This window comes from Belonocnema kinseyi, chromosome 10, assembly GCF_010883055.1.
Source record: "Belonocnema kinseyi isolate 2016_QV_RU_SX_M_011 chromosome 10, B_treatae_v1, whole genome shotgun sequence".
In the NCBI taxonomy this organism is placed as follows: Eukaryota; Metazoa; Arthropoda; class Insecta; order Hymenoptera; family Cynipidae; genus Belonocnema; species Belonocnema kinseyi.
In genome coordinates this window covers 33,707,136-33,729,686 of record NC_046666.1, presented here as the reverse complement: position 1 = coordinate 33,729,686, position 22,551 = coordinate 33,707,136, and the positions used below count along the sequence as shown (strand labels likewise).

The 22,551-nt window shown below is 25.9% G+C and overlaps 2 protein-coding genes across 2 annotated transcripts in view; one reads left to right on the top strand and one right to left on the bottom strand.

The window, feature by feature from the left end:
• The window catches only part of LOC117181072 (C-factor), an 8,423-nt gene extending 4,309 nt beyond the window's left edge, over positions 1–4,114 (bottom strand). Inside the window, exons 1-2 of the mRNA XM_033373640.1 lie at positions 4,111–4,114; positions 239–399 (exon numbers count right to left, since the gene is read on the bottom strand). Coding sequence (XP_033229531.1) covers positions 239–399; positions 4,111–4,114 — 165 coding nt within the window. The remainder of the gene's footprint in view (positions 1–238; positions 400–4,110) is intronic.
• A 715-nt stretch (positions 4,115–4,829) lies between these two features.
• LOC117181331 (jerky protein homolog-like) overlaps positions 4,830–22,551 on the top strand; it is a 23,056-nt gene continuing 5,334 nt past the window's right edge. The window contains exons 1-3 of the mRNA XM_033373891.1: positions 4,830–4,866; positions 7,940–8,009; positions 21,072–21,878. Of these exons, the coding sequence (XP_033229782.1) occupies positions 7,979–8,009; positions 21,072–21,878 (838 nt within the window). The 5' untranslated portion in view covers positions 4,830–4,866; positions 7,940–7,978. The remainder of the gene's footprint in view (positions 4,867–7,939; positions 8,010–21,071; positions 21,879–22,551) is intronic.

The window sequence follows — 22,551 nt, the reverse complement described above, 5'->3', positions numbered from 1 at the left end:
ATGGTTCACAAAAAAAAATAGGCACGAAAAATCACGTTTTTTTTTGTTTAAACTGCATTTTGGGATAATAAATAAATTTTTTGAGGAATTTCATCGGCACCGCCGGAAAGAGGAGATCTTAAGCAATAAAAATATATGTGTCTCAATTTTTTCTAGTGTCGAACAGTCTTAGTTATTGGCCATTAAAAAGCAGTGTACCGGTAGTGGCGTTTTGGCCGTTTAAGGGTTAATAAGTCACCTGTGTCAGCATAATCGGTGCAATCGTATTTACAGCAAAATTTTCTCTTAGCTGTTCTTCTTTGACCATTCCAAGTCTCGTAAACTTTGATGAAATCCCCGCGTTATTGATGAGGACATTGAGTCCAGCATCTCCCACTTTTTGGTTCACTGCCTCAAACACTTTTGTGTAATTTTTTATATCACTCAGATCTGTTTAAAAAAATAATATCCAAAATCAACAAGTTTAAAATAAATTATATTAATAATAATCTTCGAATTCATTCATTCACATTTTTATTCTTCACAATTTTATAATTTTCAATTGCAAATCTATGAAATTGAATTAATTTCAATTTTTCATTTTAAGATTTGAACTACATATTTAAAAAAAAATTAAAATTACATCTTATAAAACTATAAACATTTCAAATTAATATCTGAAACTATTTAAAATTCAAGAACTTTCACTTGTAAACATTAAGCACTGAAGAATTTTATGCTGTATTTCATAAAAATTCAACTAAATATTTTAAACAAATCTTAAATTACATAATTTAAACTTATAAGCATTCCAAGTTAATAAACTTTTAATTGTATCTTTTCAAAATAATAGCACTTTGAATTGTAAATCTTTAAAATTAAAGAGTTAAACCTTTTTTTCATTTACAATTCAAAATAATGCAAGTTTTAAGTTTTAAAATTAAAAATTCTGTAATTTTGATGATGAACATGCGAAATTTCCTCAACTTGAAAGATTTAGAATTGAAAATTTGACTTGATTTTCACAATCATCCAAATTTAAGAACCTTTATTTATACATCTTTATAATTGAAGATTTTTCAATTGTAAATCTTAAAAATCGAATAACTTTAAATTACAAATCTTCGAAATGGTAGAACTGTGAATTGTAAATCTTAAATATTTAAAAACTTTTAATGTTTTAAATTAAAAATTATGCAAGTTTTATGTTTACAATTAAAAAATCTGTAATTTTGATGCTTGATATTCGCAATTTACTCAATTTGGAATATTTAGAATTGAAAATTTGACACGATTTTCAAAATTATCAGAACTTAAGAACTTTCTTTTAGAAATCTTAAAACCGGAAGAGTTTCAATTGCAAATCTTACAAATGATAGGATATTACAAATCGTAAAAATTAAAGAACTTTGAATTTGAAATATTAAAAATTGGATAGTTGTTTATTTTAAAAACTTAAAATTAATAGATCTGTAACTTTGATGATTGACGTCTTCAATTTCTTCAATTTGGAAGGCATAGAATCGAAAACTTGACTTTTGATTTTCAAAATGATCCAATTATAAGAACTTTTATTTACGAATACATCTTAAAAAATTTACAATGAAAAATTCTGTATATTTGTTGACTGCCCATCTAGTTCTTTTTTTTTTTAATTTTGAAGATTAACAATTGAAAACTTGACTTTTGATCATGAAAATCTTCACATTTTAAGATCTTTTATGTATACCTCTTTAAAATGAAAACTCATCTCAAACACTTTTGTGTAATTTTTTAAATCACTGATCTGTTTAAAAAAACAATGTCCAAAATCAGCAAGTCAAAAATAAATGATATAAATAATAATCTTTGAATTCATTCATTCACATTTTTATTCTTCACAATTTTAGAATTTCAAATGGCAAATCTATGAAATTGAATTGATTTTAATTTTTCATTTTACAAATTGAACTACATATTAAAAGAAAACATTAAAAATTACATATTATAAAAATATAAACATTTCAAATTAATATTTTAAAGATTTAGAATTAAACACATGAATTTTGATTCCCAAAATAATTAAAATCCATGCAATTTTATTGATACATCTTTAAAATGGAAGATTTTCAATTGTAACTATTCAAAATCCTAAATGTAAATCTTAAAAATGTAAGAGTTAAACATTTTTTAAATTACAATTTGAATTATGCAAGTTTTAAGTTTTACAATTTAAAATTCTGTAATTTTGATGATGAAGATGCGAAATTTCTTCAACTTAGAAGATTTTGTATTGAAAATGTGACTTTTGATTTTCAAAATCATCCAGATTTAAGAACTTTTATTTATACGTCTTTATAATTGACGATTTTGCAATTGTAAATCTTAAAAATCGAATTACTTTAAATTACAAATCTAGAACTGTAAATTGTAAACCTTAAATATTTAAAAACTTTTAATGTTTTAACTATAAATTATGCAAGTTGTATGTTTACAACATTTTTTTGTTGAAAATTTGACTTTTTATTTTTAAAATTATCAAAACTTAAGAACTTTCTTTTAGAAATCCTTAAAACCGGAAGAGTTTCAATTGCAAACCTTACAAATTAAAGGATATTACAAACCGTAAAAATTAAAGAACTTTGAATTTTAAATCTTAAAAATTGGATAGTTTTTTATTTTTAAAACTTAAAATTAATAAATCTGTAACTTTGATGATTGACGTCTTCAATTTCCTCAATTTGGAAGGCATAGAATCGAAAACTTGACTTTTTATTTTGAAAATCATCCAAACTTAAAAACTTTTGTCTGTGCATACAGCTTTCAAATTGAAAAGTTTTCCATTATAAAAATCGGAAAGTTTTTTATTGAAAAAATGTATAATTACAAATTCTGTAATTTTGATAACTACCCCTTTACATTTTTTTAATCTGGAAGATTAAGAATTGAAAACTTGACTTTTGATCTCAAAAATCTTAAAAATTTTAAATCTTTTATTTATACCTCCTTAAAACTGAGCAGTTTTTATTTTTTAATCTTTAAAATTGAACCGTTTAAATAAAAAAAAATTGAATTATATTTCAAATGATGCAGATTAAAAATTTAGAGGATCTATAATTAAAAATCTTCAAGATAGACCTATTTCAAAAAGATGTTTAAAATTTAATGACTGAACTATAATCATTCAAAAATAAACAAAGTGTAAAATTTACCATTCAAAACACCTTTAAAATGGATCAGAGTTCAAAATGGATATAAAATCCCAAATAAACTTATTAATTTATTATATTGTACCTAATTCCTGCTGACATAAAATCTTGTATTTAAATAAAAGTTACTGATTACTGAAAGCCGATTAAAATAAAAAATAAAGTTAAATTATGAAATAAAAATGGTATGAAAGCCGTTGTAACTCTTTTCATTTATTTTAATATCTATTATAATTTATGCTTATTTTATAATTTTCAAGAAAACGAATCATTTATTGGAGGAGAAACTAATTTTTTTCCTAAATTGAACAAAATTAGAGTTCATTTATACAAATTGTTCGCAATCGTAACATAAATCGAACATAAATATAGATAAAGTTCTTTATACAAGAGGAGTGAGGAGCCTAATCGATAGACTTGTTGCTGTGTTAGTTTTCACCTTGAATTATAGAAATATCCGGAAAAACTTATTTCTGATCTACAGCAATAATGTCCACGCGTTGTACGAATAAAGTCTTATTAGCAGGAAGGAGATTGTGTTCAGAAAGATAACGTTCACTACTGTTCCGTTGAAATTACTTCAACTCAAAGGTGTGAACACCAAATATAATTCTCTTAATTTTATTTCTAGAATGTCTCACCGCTCTTTTTTGATAAAAAAAAATCTTCACGGGAGCCTTTTTGGAACAAAATTCCATTTTTAATTTAAAAACATTGAAATACCCAGTTTTTTTCGAAATCAAAGCCAGTTATTTATACGTATTTAAATCAAATTTCATTTTATCATTTTAACTAATCTCAGGAAAATATATTTTATTAAAAATATTAAAAATATTAATCTGTTAAATATTCACTGAATTATAAAAACTTAAAATTCTAATATGAAAATTATTTATATAATATTTATAATAATAATTATAATAAACTCGTGCAAATATTGTACCCATACTTATTCCGAAGATTGAAAGGGATTCCAAATATACCACAGGATTATTTTGGTTTCCAAAATATTTTCTTTAGGAGAATTCAAAAATTTGTTAAACTTTCTACTGATTTGAAATATTCCAGGGAATTTGCTAACCGAATTAAAATTATAGATTGATATATTTTCATGTTCTGAAATGGAAAAGGGAATTTCCAATTTTAACTAATTCTGAGCTAGAATTGGAAATTTTCGAAAATAATTTAAATTCTGGATTGCAACAAGGAATTTTTCAAATTAATTCTAATTGTGAGTTGAAGCAGGTAATTTTTGAAAACAAAATTCTGGATTGGAACAGGGAGTTTTTCAAAAGAATGATAAATCTAACTTGGAAAAGGGAATTTTCAAAATTAAATCAATTTTTATCTGGAACAGAGAATTTTCCAATTTTAATCAATTTTGAGCGAAAAACGTAATTTTTCGAAAAAAATTTAAATTATGGATTGGAACACCGGCGACAATTTTTATTTTTATCGGAAAATAGTTGTAAGACATCCCAGATACAGAGGTAAAAAAAAAGATTTTTGGTGTTCACACCTTTGAAGTAATATCAACGGGACTGTGTCGTACGTGAATAATTGCAGGTGGAACAATGTTTTTAATGTTGATAACGGGAAAATGAAGTCATTAAGTAATAATTTTGTTGTGTAAGTTTAGTCTGCGGGAACTCTTGGACCATTTTCCAGGTTTATTCCAGATCTCTCAAGATTTGTCCAGGTATTTGGCTTCTTTTTTTTTAAATCGATTCAAAATATACAGACAATGTCGAGAATTAATATAAATAAAGTTTTTTTTTAGTTTTTGCAAACATCTAAATATGCAAAAATAGTACTATTCATATCCATACAATTAAATAGCTGTTTTGTTTCATTTGTAAAAGTAACTTTTTTAATGTTAGGGAATTTGTGTCTATCATTCATGAGTTTGAATAATAATTTTTATTCTATTTATACTTGAAACTTAGTGTATATTTGAAATATTAATATTGTTAATAAAATATATTTTCATGTGGAAAAACAAAATAAATGAATTTTAAACTAAAAGAGATGCATTGTAACAAAAATTGAGTAGTTAGATTTCGCGTGAATAAAATTAATTTTTAATTAAAAATATACACGAATATTCAACGAAATGTTCAATTTTAAGCCAAAGTGTTGAATTTTCAACTAAAATGATGAATCTTCTGCTAGAATATTTGGAATTAAACCAAAAATCTTTAACTGAGATACTTGAGTTTTCAATAAAAAACTAACGTTTTCAACAAAATAATTAAATTTTTAAACAAAAAATTTTAATTTTCAACTACTCGTAAAATGATGAATTTTCAAATGGAATAGTTGAATTTGAAACCAAAAAGATGAATTTTCGTCTAAAATACTGAACCTTAAAGTGGAATAGTTAAATTTTTAACCAAAAAGATTATTTTATGATTAATAAGTATAATTTTCGAACAAAATCCATAAATTTTTCACTTAAAAAGATTTATTTTATGCTAAAAATTGAATGGTCAAATTTCAAGTAAAAAAATTAATTTTCAATCAGAGATGAATTTTCAAATAAAATTACAGAATATTCAACTGGGTCATTTCAATTTTCATATAACACAGAACAATAGTTAAATTTTGTATTAAAAAAATTAATTTTTAGAAAAAATTATGAACCTTCAAAAAAATTAGAGATTAACTTTTAACCAAATAGTTCAATTCAACCAAAAAGGATAAATTCTTAACAAAATTTGAATTTTCAACTAAAAAATATTTTTCAGTCCAGAGAAAAAAATTCAATGAGACAGTTGACTTTTCAAGGGAAATTATGAATTTTCAAACAAAAAGAATAATTTTGAACTAAAAATAATTAAGTTTCAACAAAATAAATGAATATTCAAGCAAACGGTTTGATTTTAAACTAAAAAAGATATATCTGCAACCAAAAATAGAATAGTTAAATTTTCAGTTATAAAAATGAATTTTTAACAAAGGAAAATAGAATTTTCAACAAAATATTTAATAACCAGGAATATCAATTTTTTACAACTGAAAAAACATTGTTATTTAATTTCATATCCCAGTTTAAAAAAAGTTAAACAATCTCAATCAAGAAAATTTCCTGACTTGAAAAAAAAATTCCTTGCTGAAAAATTATGTGGCTGAAGTTTGCAACGTTTATAAACGAAATTATAAAATTTTCGAAATTTCTTTTGGTGATTATTTGCACCTGGTCACAGGTAAAACAAAAATTAGTTTAATCCCAGTAATTCTTAATAGCTGACTAAGTTTCACACATCTAGGGATTTTGAAAATTATATAGAAAATAAAAAACCGAAATTTATTTTTGTTTATAAAAGTTGAAAACTTCAACTACGTGAAAAATTGAAGTCAAATTTTCAGTAAAAAAATTGATTAAACAAAATTTTAAATATTATTTAAACTTTGGACTATAGATATAAATTTTCAATTAAATGATAAATCTTAACCAAAAAAATTAATTTTTAACAAAAGCGTCTAACTTTCAACCAATTTGTTGAATTTCTGTCCAAAGAAGATGAATTCTCAACAAAAAATGTAATAGTTTATATTTCAAGCAAAAAAGATCTAAATTTTAATGCACAAAAGTGGAATTCAATCAAAAAATGCGAATTTTCAACTAAGAAAAATTTTCAGTCAAGAGAGAGAAAAAAATGTTAACCAAACTATTGAATTTTAAAATATAAAATAAAAATTTGTTTCGGCCAAGAAGATTAATTTCTACTGAAGAGGGCGAATTTTCAACAAAATACATGAATTTGAAACCGAATACTTAAATCTTAACGCAAAAAAATAATTTTCAACCAAAAATCGAATATTCAAATGTTCAGTTTGAAAAATTAATATACACACCAGACAAAAAAATGAGGTTCTATAAATATAGTTAAATCTTTAATCAGACAGATTAATTTTCAACGTAATAATTGATATTTCAAGCAAAAAAAAAAAAACAATTTATTTTATATCAAAAAAAGTTGAATTTAACCAAAAAAGGTGAGTTTTCAACAAAATAGTTGAATTATCAACCAAAACAAATTAATTTTGAAACAAACAGTTGCATTTAAATCAAAAAGATGATCTTTCTGCTAAAAAGATTAATTTACAAACCAAAGACAAATATTCAACAAAAAAATTAGTTTTCTATCAAGAAATATTTTTCAGGCAAGAAAGAGAAAAAAATGTCAACCAACTTGTTGAATTTTCAATCTAAACAGACGAATTTTCAACAACAAAAAAAGTTGAATTTTGAACCCGAAAATATGAGTTTTTAATAAAAATTTCATTTTCAACCAAATAGGTGCATTTTGTACCAAAATAGTTGAATCTTCAACTAAATTGTTGAATTTTTAACTTTTCAACCAAATTGTTAAATTTTCAAACCAAAAAGACGAATTTTCAATTAAATTGTTGAATTTTTAAACAAACAAAAAAAATTTTCAAAGACAAAAAAATGCATTTTCTACAAAAAAGTTGAATTTACGACCTGAAAATATAAATTTTCAACAATAAAGTTCATTTTCAATCAGATAGATGAATTTCTACCAAAATATTTGAATTTTAACCCAGAAATACTAATTTTCAACAAAATAGTTAAATCTAATAATGTAAGATTACTATAAGATTCATTAGAATGAAGTATGACTCAAAACAGAAGTCATTTTTTTCTAGCATGTGACTCGCTATAAAAATTGAAAAATATGAGAGCTGGAAAATCTCGAAAAGCGGGACTGTTTTCTTTCTGTCTTAAAAAATCAAAAACTTTTTAGAGCGGCGAAGACGAGAAAGAAGTAAAAACTAGTGATAAAATGAGTACTAAGTTCAAAGAAGAATCTGAAGGTGAGCGGTTCTTTATTTATAATTATACTATTTCATACTTAACAATTTGGTAAAAAATGTCCATATTTTTTCAAACTTGAGCAGTATTTTCGTTAAATATTGCTTGATTTTATTATTAAAATTTATTCTTTAAGTTTTTAGTACAATTTTTAAGTAAAAAAAGTCAGAGTGAGTAAATTAATTTTAAATGAAAGTAAAGGTTAGGTTTCCAATATTATATATTTACTTTTAATAATTTGAAATTTTTTAAATATACCTATTTCTATTATGTGGACGTTCGGAGATCCATCAGCAATTGCCTTCAGTTCCTGAAATGGAATTTAAATATAATTATTAATTAATGTATGAAAAATAATTAACAATCGTAAAAAAATGCACATCCTTTTTGTGAATTTCAATAATCTACCTATTTGATAAAAGCATATAATTCAATATATATATATATAAATATAATCTATTAAAAATAAATGGTTTTTGAAAAGAAAGAATGTATTCATTGTACAATAGAATTACATGACCTTAACGCAATTCCTTTCTAAACGTAATTCTTGAAGCGGAAGATCTTTTCAAGGATGTTTTCTAATAATTTATTTGCATCTACGTCATACTTTTTCTCAAAAATTTGTTTTCTACCTGACGCGAATTTTATTTTTGCAGTCTACAATAATTGGATTTGTATTTTAGAATCCAATTCCAAAACCGGTTATTTTTTTTCCTTTCTGAGTCGGTGCATCACTCAACATATTTGAAAAATTATCATTTTAAAGACAATTTAACTAGAAAATTTATTAAAAATTTTATAAATTTTATTTTATAAATTTATAAATTTATTAATTATATAAAATTATTTATTTATAAAAATTCTGTTTAAATTAGGTTTCAATAAATGATGAAATTGAAATGAAATATTCCAAGAAAAATTGCAATCTTATGTTTTCTTTATTCGTGAGTTTGATCAACTGTTCCTAGAAACCAATAATCGAAAATCTGCTCGTCATTCTTCCTTACATAACAGCGAATACAAATAAAGATTATTACAGAAAATTGTTACTATTTACAACATTTATGAAAAAAAACTTCCTGATGTATCAAAAGAGTGAAAACTTTTTTCCATCCTCATTTTACAGATAAGAAGAAAATATTGAAGAAAGAAATGATGGAATTTCAAATTAAAAACTTTATAATTGTTGAATAATTTTTAATTAAACGCATTACCAATTGATCAGTTTTGAATTCAAATATTACAAATTACTGGACAATTTTCAGTTTGATTCGTTCAAAATATAATTATTTAAAATTTCGAATTAAATAATTTTAAAGTAAAATATTCAAAATTGCTTGGTTTCAATTTTAAGTAATTACAAATTAAACAATTTCAAAAAATTACAGTTGCACAATTTTTAAATTAAAGCGTTTGTAACTAAAAAAATTTAAATTAGAATACACCTTTAAAACTGAATAAAATTTGAATTATTTGCAGGCCTACAAACTTTCAGTACCAAGCATTTCAAACAGTACAAATAATAAATTTAATAATTTTAAACATACAAGGAGATTATTAAAGTTGGGATATTTTCTAGAATCATAAATTCCCTACTGAGAGTCCATTAAAGGATTCAGCTAATTTTAATTAAAATTAAAAGGTTAATTTTAAGTTTGTTTGTAGAAGGATAGATTGGAAAGCAGCTTGAGCTGAGCCTTTTATGTTCCTATTATTCATCTTCTTTTGTGTATTCAATTTTATGTAGACTGGTTTCATAATAAAGATCTGTTATTATTATTAGATTTAGAAAACTGAATTTCCAATTGCTGAATATTCAATTTAAATCTTTCTTCACCTCAAATTTCAACAATTGAACATTCAATTTTTCCTAATGTTGAAAATTGAAGAATATTAGAAAATGAATTTTCAAGTGTTGAATATTTAATTTCCTTTAATTTTTATTAGTTTATAATAAAATTAAAAATATTCTTTACTTGAATTTTTAACTGTTAAAAATTCAACAGCCATTGAAATTTTTTTTTTATTTTTCAACAATTAAAAATCCCTGGAAAAAGTGAATTTTGTCTTAAATATACATTTTCAAAATATCATATTTACATAATTTTACATGAGAATTTCATAAATATACATTTCAATCGGTAAAAACGAAAATTTTGAAAAAATTCGATTTTTTCGAGAACCGTTCGGGATTGGCAAAAATAATTTTTTGCCAAATTAATAGTCTTTCAATGACCTCTCAGTAGAAATAATATAAGATTAAACAAACCTTTTCAATCGATGAAAAAAATTGAAAAAAGTATTATTAAAAAATAAATAAAACTTGTATGTAATTTTATTGGGGTTTGAACATTTTTATTTTAAAATTGTACTATGAAAGAATTCAAAGGTTATAATATAAAATTCTAATTATTTTAAATGCAAATTATTTAAAAAATCTGATGAGGAAAAAACTATACTTATTATTATTTTTTAATCACATGAATTCTCTGCGGACTGTCTACTGGATGACTATTTATTTTCAAAAATATTATTTGCCAATGGCGACTCATATTCGAAAAAATTAATTAAAATAAATTGTATGGATTGATTTTACTAGAGTTTAAAAGTAAAAAAATTAAAAACTGAATTTTCAAGTGTTAGAAATTCATTTTTAAATTTAGTTTTGTTAAAATTTCAATTTTAAATTTGCTTCAGTTAAAATTTCAACTGTTGAAAATTCCATTGTTTAAAACGCAACAATTTAAAATTAAATTTTCAATTTTCTTCAGCTTTGAATTTTACAACTGTTGAAAATTCAAGAAAAAATCGAATTTTGTATAAAAAAAGTATTAAAAATATTGTATTTGTATACTTTTAAATGAGACTTTATTTAATAAATATTTGAATCAACAAAAAAATGATTTAAAATTGACTTTTTCGTAAACGGGTTTTTAAAAAAGCAGTTCAGTTTTCTAAAAAAAACGTGAATTTTCAACCAAGCAGTTCAATTATGAACCAAAAAAGACACATTTTGAGCAAAATAGTTGAATTTTCAACTAAAAGCGATGAAATTTTAACCAAAAATGAAATAGCTACATTTAAAAAATATTATTTTAAATAAATTTTCCACCAAAAATATCAATTTTTGATAAAATAGTTCAATTTTCAACCAAAAAGATGAATTTTTCAACAAGATTAATTTTTTTTAAAAGTTCAAGAAAATAATTAATTTTCAGCTAAGAAAATTAATTTGTTTGAATAATTTTCCAAATTATCCTTTTTATAAATACTTATTAATTATTTTTTATTCATATTGTATATTATTATAATCCGTATTTAAATTTTTATTTTAATACATTTTCAACCTCAAGAAATCGAATTTTCAACAAAATAGTTTCATTTTCAATCAAAAAGATTAATGTTCTAACAAAAAAGACGGATTTTGAACAAAGCACTTTAGTTTTCAAATAAAAATATGAATTTTCAATTAAGAATCCTAATTTTCTAAAAAAAATAAATGAATAAATAAATTTCAAAAAATACATTAATTTTCAAGAAAAAAAATTTGTTTAAAAAAATTTGAATTTAAAGTGGTTAGAATCCTCTATTATAAAATTTGAAGTTTACAATAGCACAATTTATAAAAATTTAGGCTTTTAAAACCCAATAGATTTACATAAAAATGATTGAAATTATATTTATTTTTAATTAACTTTTATCCAATAACTTAAAATCCTTATTATCATTATTATCCTTTTATAATAATAATTAATTTTTTATATTATTATAATTAAAGTAATTAGAAATGTTAGAATTATATAATATAAAATTTAAATAAAAATCTACACACAAAAAATAAAAATGATTTAATTTATATTAATTTTTTATTCAATAACAAAATCCGAGATTCGATTTCGATTCGAACTGGCCGATGGCGCTGCGATCGGTTAAAAAGAAATATCAAGTGAGTAAGGTGTCTTCGTGCTAGTTCAATTTCACCCGTTCCGCGTGAAGGATACTCGTCACAGGTTGATGTGGGTGTTCCGCTACTTCCTAAACGATTTGTCGAAAATTACCAATTGAAATTTTCGTACTTAGTAAATTTTTTTCAAACGAAAAAGACACAATGGCACCTGTTGGTAAGTGCTAGAGAATTGCTCCTTGGATCTTTGATTACGTAAATCCTTGAAATTAAATTCGCAAGTCGCCTTCCAACTTCCATAGTTCCATCAATGGAGTATAGCGCATATTCGTATAAAAACTCACCGTAGCCTTGCCTACGTCTCGACAAGTAGCGAAGATATTCTCCGGTTGGAATTTTGTGCCTCGTGTTAAGTGTTTTACAAGACCCAAGCCGATTCCGCGATTGCAACCAGTAATTAATACTGAACGCATTTTAATTTGCGTTTTGTGCTTCTTCCAAAAATACCGGGTTCCGGAATTATACGAATTTTCGAATTCTCTGAACTGAAACTGCTCCGAAAATCTGAGTCTGAACGCGCGCACACTCTCTCAATCTCAAATATAATGTAGACTGCCTGCGCATTTATATCTATATTTGACGTGATATACTCCGTACACGTGCAATAATCTCGGTTTGCGGATTCTTCATTTTTTCCCGGATTTATTGAAAGAGTCTAAACACTTGTTTTGCGGTTTCATGAAAAATATTGTTCAATTTTTTAATCTTCTATGTTGTTTTCAGCGAGGACGAAAAATGCTTTTTAATTTAAATTTGTTTTTTTTTATTTTACAAAAATCGGATTTGAATTTACCGCGAAAATATTTTTCAAATAGTCGAAACAAATATCGGACTTAACAGTATCCCCCTTTTTTTATTTTCAACATAATTGCAGAATTCATCTCTTTCAGATAAAAAATTTAACTATTTTGTTAAAACTTGATCTTTTTTTAGTAGAAAAGTCATCTTTCTTGGCTGAAAATGAATTTTGTTGTTGAAAATTAAACTTTTCTGGTTGAAAACTTTCTTCTTAAATATTGATCTTTTTGGCTTGAACTGGGTAGCAGCTGAACCGGGAATTTTATGAAACCAGGAAATGACAGTGAATTTATTTTTTGTTCGGGAACATTACAAATTTTTAGAAAAAAATCTGTTCAACTTTTATTTCAACTGTTTTCTAAATAATTAGTTAAATTGTTATCTTTTTCAATTATGATATCATTCAGTTTAGAATGCGTAATTCGAAAATCTTTCACTTTAAAAATGTTCCTTTTTAGATTTTAATTATTAAGCCTATATTTTAATTAAAAGAATGTTTAAATACAGTTTTAAAGGCTTATCAATTAAAAATTGTAACCGTTTGTAATAGAGTATTTTCGATAGAAAATATTTTTAGTTGATAACCTATGAATAGAAATTAATTAATTATTTTACAAGATGATTCGGAATCAGTTCACAATTTTAGAATTTCCAAATTTTAACCTTAAAAATTAAAGTGTTTCAATTTTGCAGATTTCGAACGAAAAACTTACATTCTTTTCAAGAATTGTGATGGCTTTAAAAGAATAAAAAAGATTTCCTTAAGATTCCTAGGAAAATTGAAAATTATTTTTTATTCTGAAAAATTAATTTCAAGAGAATATTTAAAATCACTTGGAAACATCTACAAAATTGTCAAAAATGAATGCGGAAAATTATAAGGACATTTTTTTTATTTGACTCAAGAAGTTCTGAAAAATAATTTAAAATATGCAAAATGTAAAACGACATGTAGATTTTTTAAGATTTCGAAATAAAATTTTGAAGCATTTTCAGGATTTTAAAACTATTTACAACTAAAATAATTTAAATCTAATTTAAGAATTGTTCCGCTTATACAAATGTAACTTTGGATTAATATTTTTGGAACTGAATTTGAATCTTTGAACTCTACAATTTGTAAAAGTTAAAAAAATATATTGGCAGCTTAATTGCATTTAATTTAAAAGTATCCAGTGGAAATATGTTAGTAGGTTCTATTTTAAAGGTGTAAATTATTAAGCATTTAAATACAACATTTTAGAATTAAACAACTTTTAAAATTTAATTTAAAAAGTTTTAAATTCAAGAGTTCCACTTCGGGTGCTTCAATTTGCAGCTTAGTTTTTATTACTACAAATGGTTTTTTGATTAAAACGGCCACCCTATTGAAAAATCAGGTATTCGGTTCAAAATTCCACTACTTTGTTGAAAATTTATGTTTTCGAGTAAAAAATGCTCACCTCTTTTGGATATAAAATTCATCTTTCATGGCTAAAAATTGAACTTTTTTGTTGAAAATTCTACTTTTCGCTTCAAAATTCTTTTATTTTGTTTAAAATGTCACTATTTTCAAGAAAATCTAATTATTTTGTTTGAAATTTAACTTTTTTGTCGAAAATCCAACTGTCTTCTAAAAAAATTGGTCCTTTTGGATTAGATATTCAACTATTTGGTTTTTGTTTAAAGTTTAATCCTTTTAGTACTATGCAGATTATGAAAGATAGTTCATGGTTTTAAAATTTTTTAGCATCCTGAAATCTTTTAAATTGTACCGTTTTCAGATGTTTATATTGTGTAATTCAATACATTTTACAAAAAATATAGAAAAAATCGATTAAAATAGCATTTAGTTTTACGAAATTGAGGATTTTATTTTTAAATACGTTTCTTTAGTTCACTGACTATGTAAAGAACATGTTCACGCATATTATTAAGGCAACTAAAATAGCTTTTTTTTGCGAACATCAATATTAAAACCAGTTCCCTATTCCTAAAATCTATAAAATGATACCCTCACGAGATATTTATCTTGCGTGTTTGAACAAACATAAGTCGATTTTTGTAGATTTTTTCTTTCAGTTTTTTTTTTAATTTGTTCAAATACACACGATAAATGCCTGGCAAGGATATCCTTTTATAGAATGCACGACGGGAAAGTAGATTGAATATTGCTATTTTAGTCACTTTTATAGATTTTTAATATTAAAAAAAATTTATATTAAAAAACACAAGATACACATCTGATAAGGGTACATTTTCATAGATTTCAGGAATGGGGACAATTTTGACTATGACTTGTTATTCCTATTCTGCTGTTATAAAGAAAAATTAAATGTTTAATTAGCAGAAATCATATATCCTTAATTTTAGAGATGAAATCCAATTTTTCTTTAATTTGAAGCTCACGAACTTAAGTCCTTTTTTTTGATTTTTAACCCTCAAACGGTACACTGGTGCGAATTCGCACCCAACGTTTTTTCATTTTGTTCGGATATACGAAAAGACATCTACAGCGGATTATCCCCATATATATTAAATATATATGTTAAATATGCGTGATGCATGCTAGTTGTTTATTATATGTTCAATATATTAAATATTTAATATTAACATTGCAAACAAACCAATTTGCACCAGTGTACCGTTTACGTATGGTCGGTTAGAGTGTACCATTTGAGGGTTAAAAGTATTTTTGGAAACATTTATTGAATTACACTATATAAACATCTGGAAAGGATACAATGAATCTTTTTTTGTAGAAAATCATTCATTATGGTGAGGATGAAACTTTTGTTGAAGATCGAACTTTGATGGTTCAAAACTTTCGTCTAAAAGATTGGTCTTTTTGGCTTGAAAAATAACTTTTCGGTTCAAAATCCCTCTACTTTGTTAAAAAATTAAATATTTTGTTTAAAGTGTAATTACTTTTTTGAAAATTTACCTTTGCAGGGTGAAAATTCAACTATTTGGTTAAAAATTACTTTTTTTTAATAACGCATTTCTTTACCTGACAATTCAATTGCGTGCCTTAAAATTCATATATTTGGTGGAGAATTCGTATTTTTTGTTCAATTCAGCCGTTTTTTTAAATTTCAACTTTTTTGGGTCGCAGTATCAACTATCATATATATATATATATTTTTTTTTTTAATTCATCTTTTCTGATAGAAGAGGCGTCTACCTTGGTTGAAGGTGAACTTTTTTTTTAATTAAATTTTTTTGCTTGAAAATTCAACTGACTTCTAAAATATTGTTCTTTTTGGCTTTAAAATTCAACTATTCGATTCAAAACTTTACTATTTCGGTAAAGATATAATTATATTTTGTTTCAAATTAAATTATTTTGTTAAAAATTCAATTGTCTTTTAACAAATAGCCTTTTTGCAGTGGAATCTCGCCTATTTTAACGGTCTTGGAACGTAAAGATTCGATCAGGTTATTTTTGTCAAGCTACGTTCATTGGCTTCCCTGGCCTTGTATCGACGCGCGCGCTGTAAGAAACTTTTTCAAGAATGCTTCTCGGTATATGCACAGTTAAAAAATTCGCGGTCCGTTAGCATAACTTTTTAAAGTCTTTTTCAAGTGTTTATCAAGTGTTTTTGTGGACCTTCAAAACCATGGAGAACGAGGGAAAAGGTAAGGCAAAATCTTCGACTGGAAATAAGATAATAGTGCTTTGCAGGATGAAAACTCCATTTTCAAAATTCCATGACTTTTCCTTGTCCAATTTTTTATTTTTCCTGCCTATTATCATTCAAATATCAGCATTTGCAGCTTTCAATATTTTTAACATATCTTTTATAAACGGCATAAAACAATATTTCAGATACAAATGTAACATTTTCAAACTTACTTATATATTTATTTTTAACAAAAATTGGTTTTTACCAAAAAAAGATGACGTTTTTTTTATGAATTTGAGAAAGAAGCATTTTCAACAAATCTTTATGGAGTCTAATAAGAACAAAAGTTTACCTAAATTAATAAACCTTGAAGACAAAAAACGAATTTTCTGTACAAAAATGGAATTTGCAACCAGAAAATATTAATTGTAAGGAAAAAAAAATTCAACAAAATAGTTCATTTTTCAGCCAAAGAGATAAACCTTTATTAAAATATCGTTAACAAATTAGTTCAGTAAAATAGTTAAATTTTAACTAAAGAGATGAATTTTCAAATAAAAATATGAATCAACAACAACATTTTTTCTTAAATAAGTGGTTTAAACAAAATAGTTGAATCTTCAATGTACCTGAAGTTCTGAACGTTCAAATGAACGAAATATTTTTCGACATTTCCATTTTACCCATAAATATAATTCCAACTTCATTTTAAATTACGCATTATAATTCTTTTTAAATAATAAATTATTTCCAATATAAATTAACAAACATTCCTGATTTGCAAAGTCATTAGTAAAAAATTTCGTTCATCTGAACGTTCAGAACCTCAAGCACATAATCTTCAAAAAAAGAAGAAGAATATTGAACCAAACAGTTGCATTTCTATACAAGAAAGATGACGTTTCTCATTAAGGGCACGTGACACACCTAAATTCCTATATTACCGACCTCACTTTTTCAGTTCACTGAATGTTTTTTTTGAACCTAAGAACTTTTTTTGTAAATAAAATATCGAGCTGAAACTTTGGAAAATGTATTAGAGTACAATAAAGTACGTTTAGGTACTGCATTTTGGTAGGAACTTCACTGAAAATTATTTTATCTTTTTTCTGAACCTCGAAATTTTTTGAACGTTCCAATTTTTTTCATACACAAAATATCGGTCTCAAACTTTGAGAAATGCAAGAGCCGAAAGAAAACTACGTTTAAGTACAAATCTTAATAATAAAAGATGTAAAAAAAAAATATTTCAGATATTACCGGCTGATCGGAATCAGCCGGTAACGTTGTGCACGAAAATACGAACCCTCTAGAGCCTCGTCTAGTGGCCGCCAGGGTTCGTATTTTCGTGTACAACGTTACCGGCTGATGCCGATAGATAAAAAATTTTTTTTACATCTTTTATTATTAAGGCTCTTGCATTTCTCAAAGTTTGAGACCGATATTTTGTGTATAAAAAAGTTGGAACGTTCAAAAAATTTCGAGGTTCAGAAAAAAGATAAAACAATTTTCAGTGAAGTTTCTACCAAAATGCAGTACCTAAACGTACTTTATTGTACTCTAATACATTTTCCAAAGTTTCAGCTCGATATTTTATTTATAAAAAAAGTTCTTAGGTTTAAAAAAACATTCAGTGAACTGAAAAAGTGAGGTCGGTAATATAGGTATTTAGCTGTGTCACATGCCCTTAAGAGATGAATTTTTAAATCAAGATGACCAATTTTCAACATCGACAAATTTGAATTTTCATCATAAAAAGATTTCAGTTAGAACGTTCAACATCAAAATATGAGTTTTAAATAAGAAGTACATTTTCCACGAAGATGCTGGGATTTTCTACCCAAAAAGATGAATTTTTAACTAAACATTTAAATTTTCAACCAAGAAGAATGACTTTTTAACAAGATTATTTAATTTTCATTCAAACAGTTGCATTTTTAACCAAAGAAAATTTCAGTTGACTTTTCAACACCAAAATATGCATTTTAAACAAGAATTAAATTTTCTACTATTCTATGGTTTCAAAGTGAAAAATTCGTGGTTTATAGAATTCATTGACATGAATGTACCAAGAATACAATAGTAGTTATTTTAAAACACAGTCATTAGAATAAGGTAAAACTATGAATTAATTAACATAAAAAAAACAAATGTACATAATATCAGAATAACTTTGAAAAACTTTATCAAAATAAAAGTTGCTCAAAATAAAAGAAAGACAACAACAAACAGCAATAAACAATAGAAAAAAACAGGAAAAAGTAAATAGAAAAAATAAAAACAATACTAAATGATTAAAAATTGCAAAACATGTGAATGGTCCGCGGTCTAAACCTGTTAACTGACATTTTTGTTCGAATTTGATTTTTTTTTTACTTTCTGAAATATTTTTATATTCAGTTAATATCCCGCAAGCCAAACTGAAAAATTCATTTTAGTTTTTTTTTTTTAATGGATTTTTGAAAATTGCGTTTTGCTATCTACAGAATAGGTTCGCCAAACGACTTTCCTTTTCTCTGTAAAATTTCTTGAATGTCATTTAACAGGTTTAGGCCGCGGACCCTTATTATAATTTCCTAAAAAAACTGTAAATAAAAAATATTAACTATGATGGAAAATGGAAGTTACAATTGGATGTGATATGTGACAGTTTAAAAAAAATCGGCAGAACAGTATGAACCTAAAGTTATTCACGTTGCAATGAACGAAATATATTTTCACAATTCTATTTGATCCAGAAATATTGTTTCCACTAACAAATAAAAATATGTTTGATAAGTTTCATTTATGATTGCATTACTGTCAATGTAATTAATCAATATTTTTGCACTGTTTATAGTTTAGAAAGGAATTAATAAAACATTTCTATCATTTGAACGTTCAGAACTTTAAGCACATTAGGACAGTTATCAAATTTGGATGATGTACACTACGTACAATTAATCTCAAGTCGTCTACCTTTGAAATGATTTGTGAAATGAATAAAAATAGATCTATTGTCAATTTCTGTAAATGTTGACGGAGTCTTCTCAAAACGCTTCAGAAGAAAATAATTCAGGTTAAAATTGTTTATTGAGCAGTAGTTATTTAGAGATTTAGTTTTTCATTTCTGTTTAGGGAAAAGTTGAAACTCATATTTAATCCTAATGATCAAGGCCTCATTTCATTCTTCGAAGGATTCTCTACATTTCTATTTGTGTGGATTTTATTTTAGAAATTAATTTATAAATCATACAGTTATTATTCTTATAAACAATGATGATTTAAATTTGAATGAACATCGCCCAAATAAAATTGTGGAGAATCCTTTAAACAATCAAATGAGGCATTGATCATTAGGATTAAATAAGAATTGTAACCTTTCGCCAAAGTGAAAGCAAAAACTAAACCCCTAACATACATGGTAAAAATCGCGGTAAATTGCATCGTGGGTGTATAACACCCCAGTGTATTTAATAATGTATTGTTTAACCCCTATTGAATATTTTGTCAAAATAAAATTGTGATATAGTTTAAGGTATCTTTTATTAGGTAGAGTTGATTATATAGCCATTTATTTATTTCAATTTTGTTAACAAAAGTGTTGAAAAAAAAAAGAAGTGAAAAATGGGGTTTTTACTTAAAAGTTCATAACTCACGCAATTTTAATTATTTTAACCTGAAAATGTATTACTATACTTTTGAAACTTGAAATAGTGTTCTTTCATAAAAAAATATTGCAACATGCGTGCTTTCAAAGAAGATATTTATTTGAACAGTTGAAAAGTGAATTTTATGATAAAATGATGAATCAGATTTTTTGCTTTTAAATCGATTTATTATTACAAAAATTGAGGAACTTTTACATTCCAGTCGGCAAAAAAATTAAGGATGTCCTAGAGATATCTTTGGGACATCCCAAAGACGTCTTTTATGACATGCCTTTTGGTCCTCTTAGGGATGCTCTTAAAACGTCTAATGTCAGTACGAATGATGTCCTGAGGACGTCCATGTGTTTAATACGTCTGTAAGTCATCTTTAGGGCATTGGACGTCTTAGAGACGTTGATTGGCCTGACATAGGACGTCTTAGAGACGTTGATGGGCCTGACATAGGACGTCCTTAGGAACGTCTCAAGGACTATCTTGGGATTTTCATGTTTTTGTGTCCAATGGGATGTAATTGCAAGCAGTCAATTAAATCAATTAAATTGATGCAATTGTAAATTTGAACAAAAATTCACTTTTTCAATTAATAAATGCACTCTGGGTGTTATAGACCCCGTGATTTTTTTACTTACACTTCCAGCAGATGCTGCTAGTAGACTGACGCTTGACGCAGTATGCTAAACGACTTTACTTACATTTAGCGTCTCGAACTAAAGCTAGATAACCACACTTACTTAATTTTTTCGAATTCAGTATGGCCTTAAGAGTTGGAAAATTGCTTGGGGTATATAACACCCACAATGCACTTCAAGGGTTAAATCAATAATTTTAACCTAAATTATTTTTTGTAAAGTACAGTTAGAAGCTTCCATCAAGATATTCTAAAATCAATAATAGATTATTTTTGTCGATTTCATCAATTATTTTGGAGATTGGCGACTTTTTAGATTGATTGTACGTAGTTACCTCCTTTAAACGAATGCATTTTTTCCTAATTTAATAATGTTTGTTAATGATGGAATATTGTAATTATACGGATCATTATAGGTGAAACTTCAAAGGAAAACAGGAAGAGAAAATACGTGAGACTATCTATAAAAGATAAGTGTCGCTTAGTACAAGACGTTGAAAAGGGCATGCTCAAACGTGATGCTGCAAAGAAATACAATATAGATCAAGCCGCAGTAACTTACATACTGCAAAAAAAAGACGAGTACTTGAATGCCAATGGAAACAATTGTTTGGAAAAAAGGACTAGGCTAACTAAAGGGCAACATCATGTAATGGAAATGGCGCTCGTTGCATGGATTAAACAGCAACGGAGTCGGGGTATTACAGTTAATGGGCCGATGATCCGAGAAAAGGCTTCAATGCTAAACGAGCAACTTATAAAAGTAGAGAGAAGCGAAAAAGATCAAAGTTTGGAATTGAGTAAACCTGAGAAAAAATTCACAGCCAGCGATGGCTGGTTAACAAAGTTTAAAGCCCGACATGGGATGCGAGAAGTAAGACTGGCGTCTGCAGACACTGAATCAGCTGACAAGGCCGGGTTCGAAATAAGACAATTTCTTGTCGAGAATGGATATTCCTTGGATAATGTGTATAATGCGGATGAGACTGGAATTCTCCACAAATCACTGCCAGTCAAAACTCTTGCATTTGCGGAGGAAAAATGCCCGACTGGTTTCAAAGATAGTAAAGAAAGAGTCACGATCATGAATTGTGCTAACGCTACCGGATCACACAAAATTCCGCTTCTCATTATAGGAAATTCAGTCAAACCGAGGTGTTTTAAAACTGTGAAGGTGGAATTTCCGGTAAACTATGCGTGTCAAAGTAATTCGTGGATGACCGGTAAGAAATTCTTCCGTATTTAAACTTTTTTTTCAATACTGTCGGAATGGTATTCATCATTACCTTTTGAACTGAATTTTTTCGTGTTGTTACATTTTTTTTACTTTATCAGGATATCTCCTTGATTTTTTTTAAACCTTGAAACCTGGAAATCTTGAATTTTTTACGAATGCCTTTAATTTAATTTTTTTTCTTCTAGACAGTTTTTGAGTGGTCGATCACTCGGTTTTTGTGTACACGCCAGGTTTTAAAATGTTACAAAATAGTTCTAAAGATTTCAAAATATTTTTAAGTTTTCATAATATTTAAACGCATTTTGAAGATTTCAAAAAGAGTTCACGGATTTCAAAGACTTAAAAAGGATTCAAGGATTTGAAAAAGGCGTGTAGACAAGATTTCGCGAAGAATTTAAAACTTTCGAAAGATTTTTAACGATTTCAAAAGGTTTCATATTTCACAATATTTCACACAGAGTTCAAATATTATAGTGATTTTAAATGAGCACTAAAGATTTCACAAATATTTCAAAGAATTCATAAGTATTTCAAGAATTTCAAAGATTTCAAAAAGGGTATATTACGAGGGTAGTTCAATAAGTCCTTAGAATGAAGTATAAAAACAATTTTTTTTGGGTAAATTTTTTTTTATTTTTCAACATAATCTCCTTGGAGCT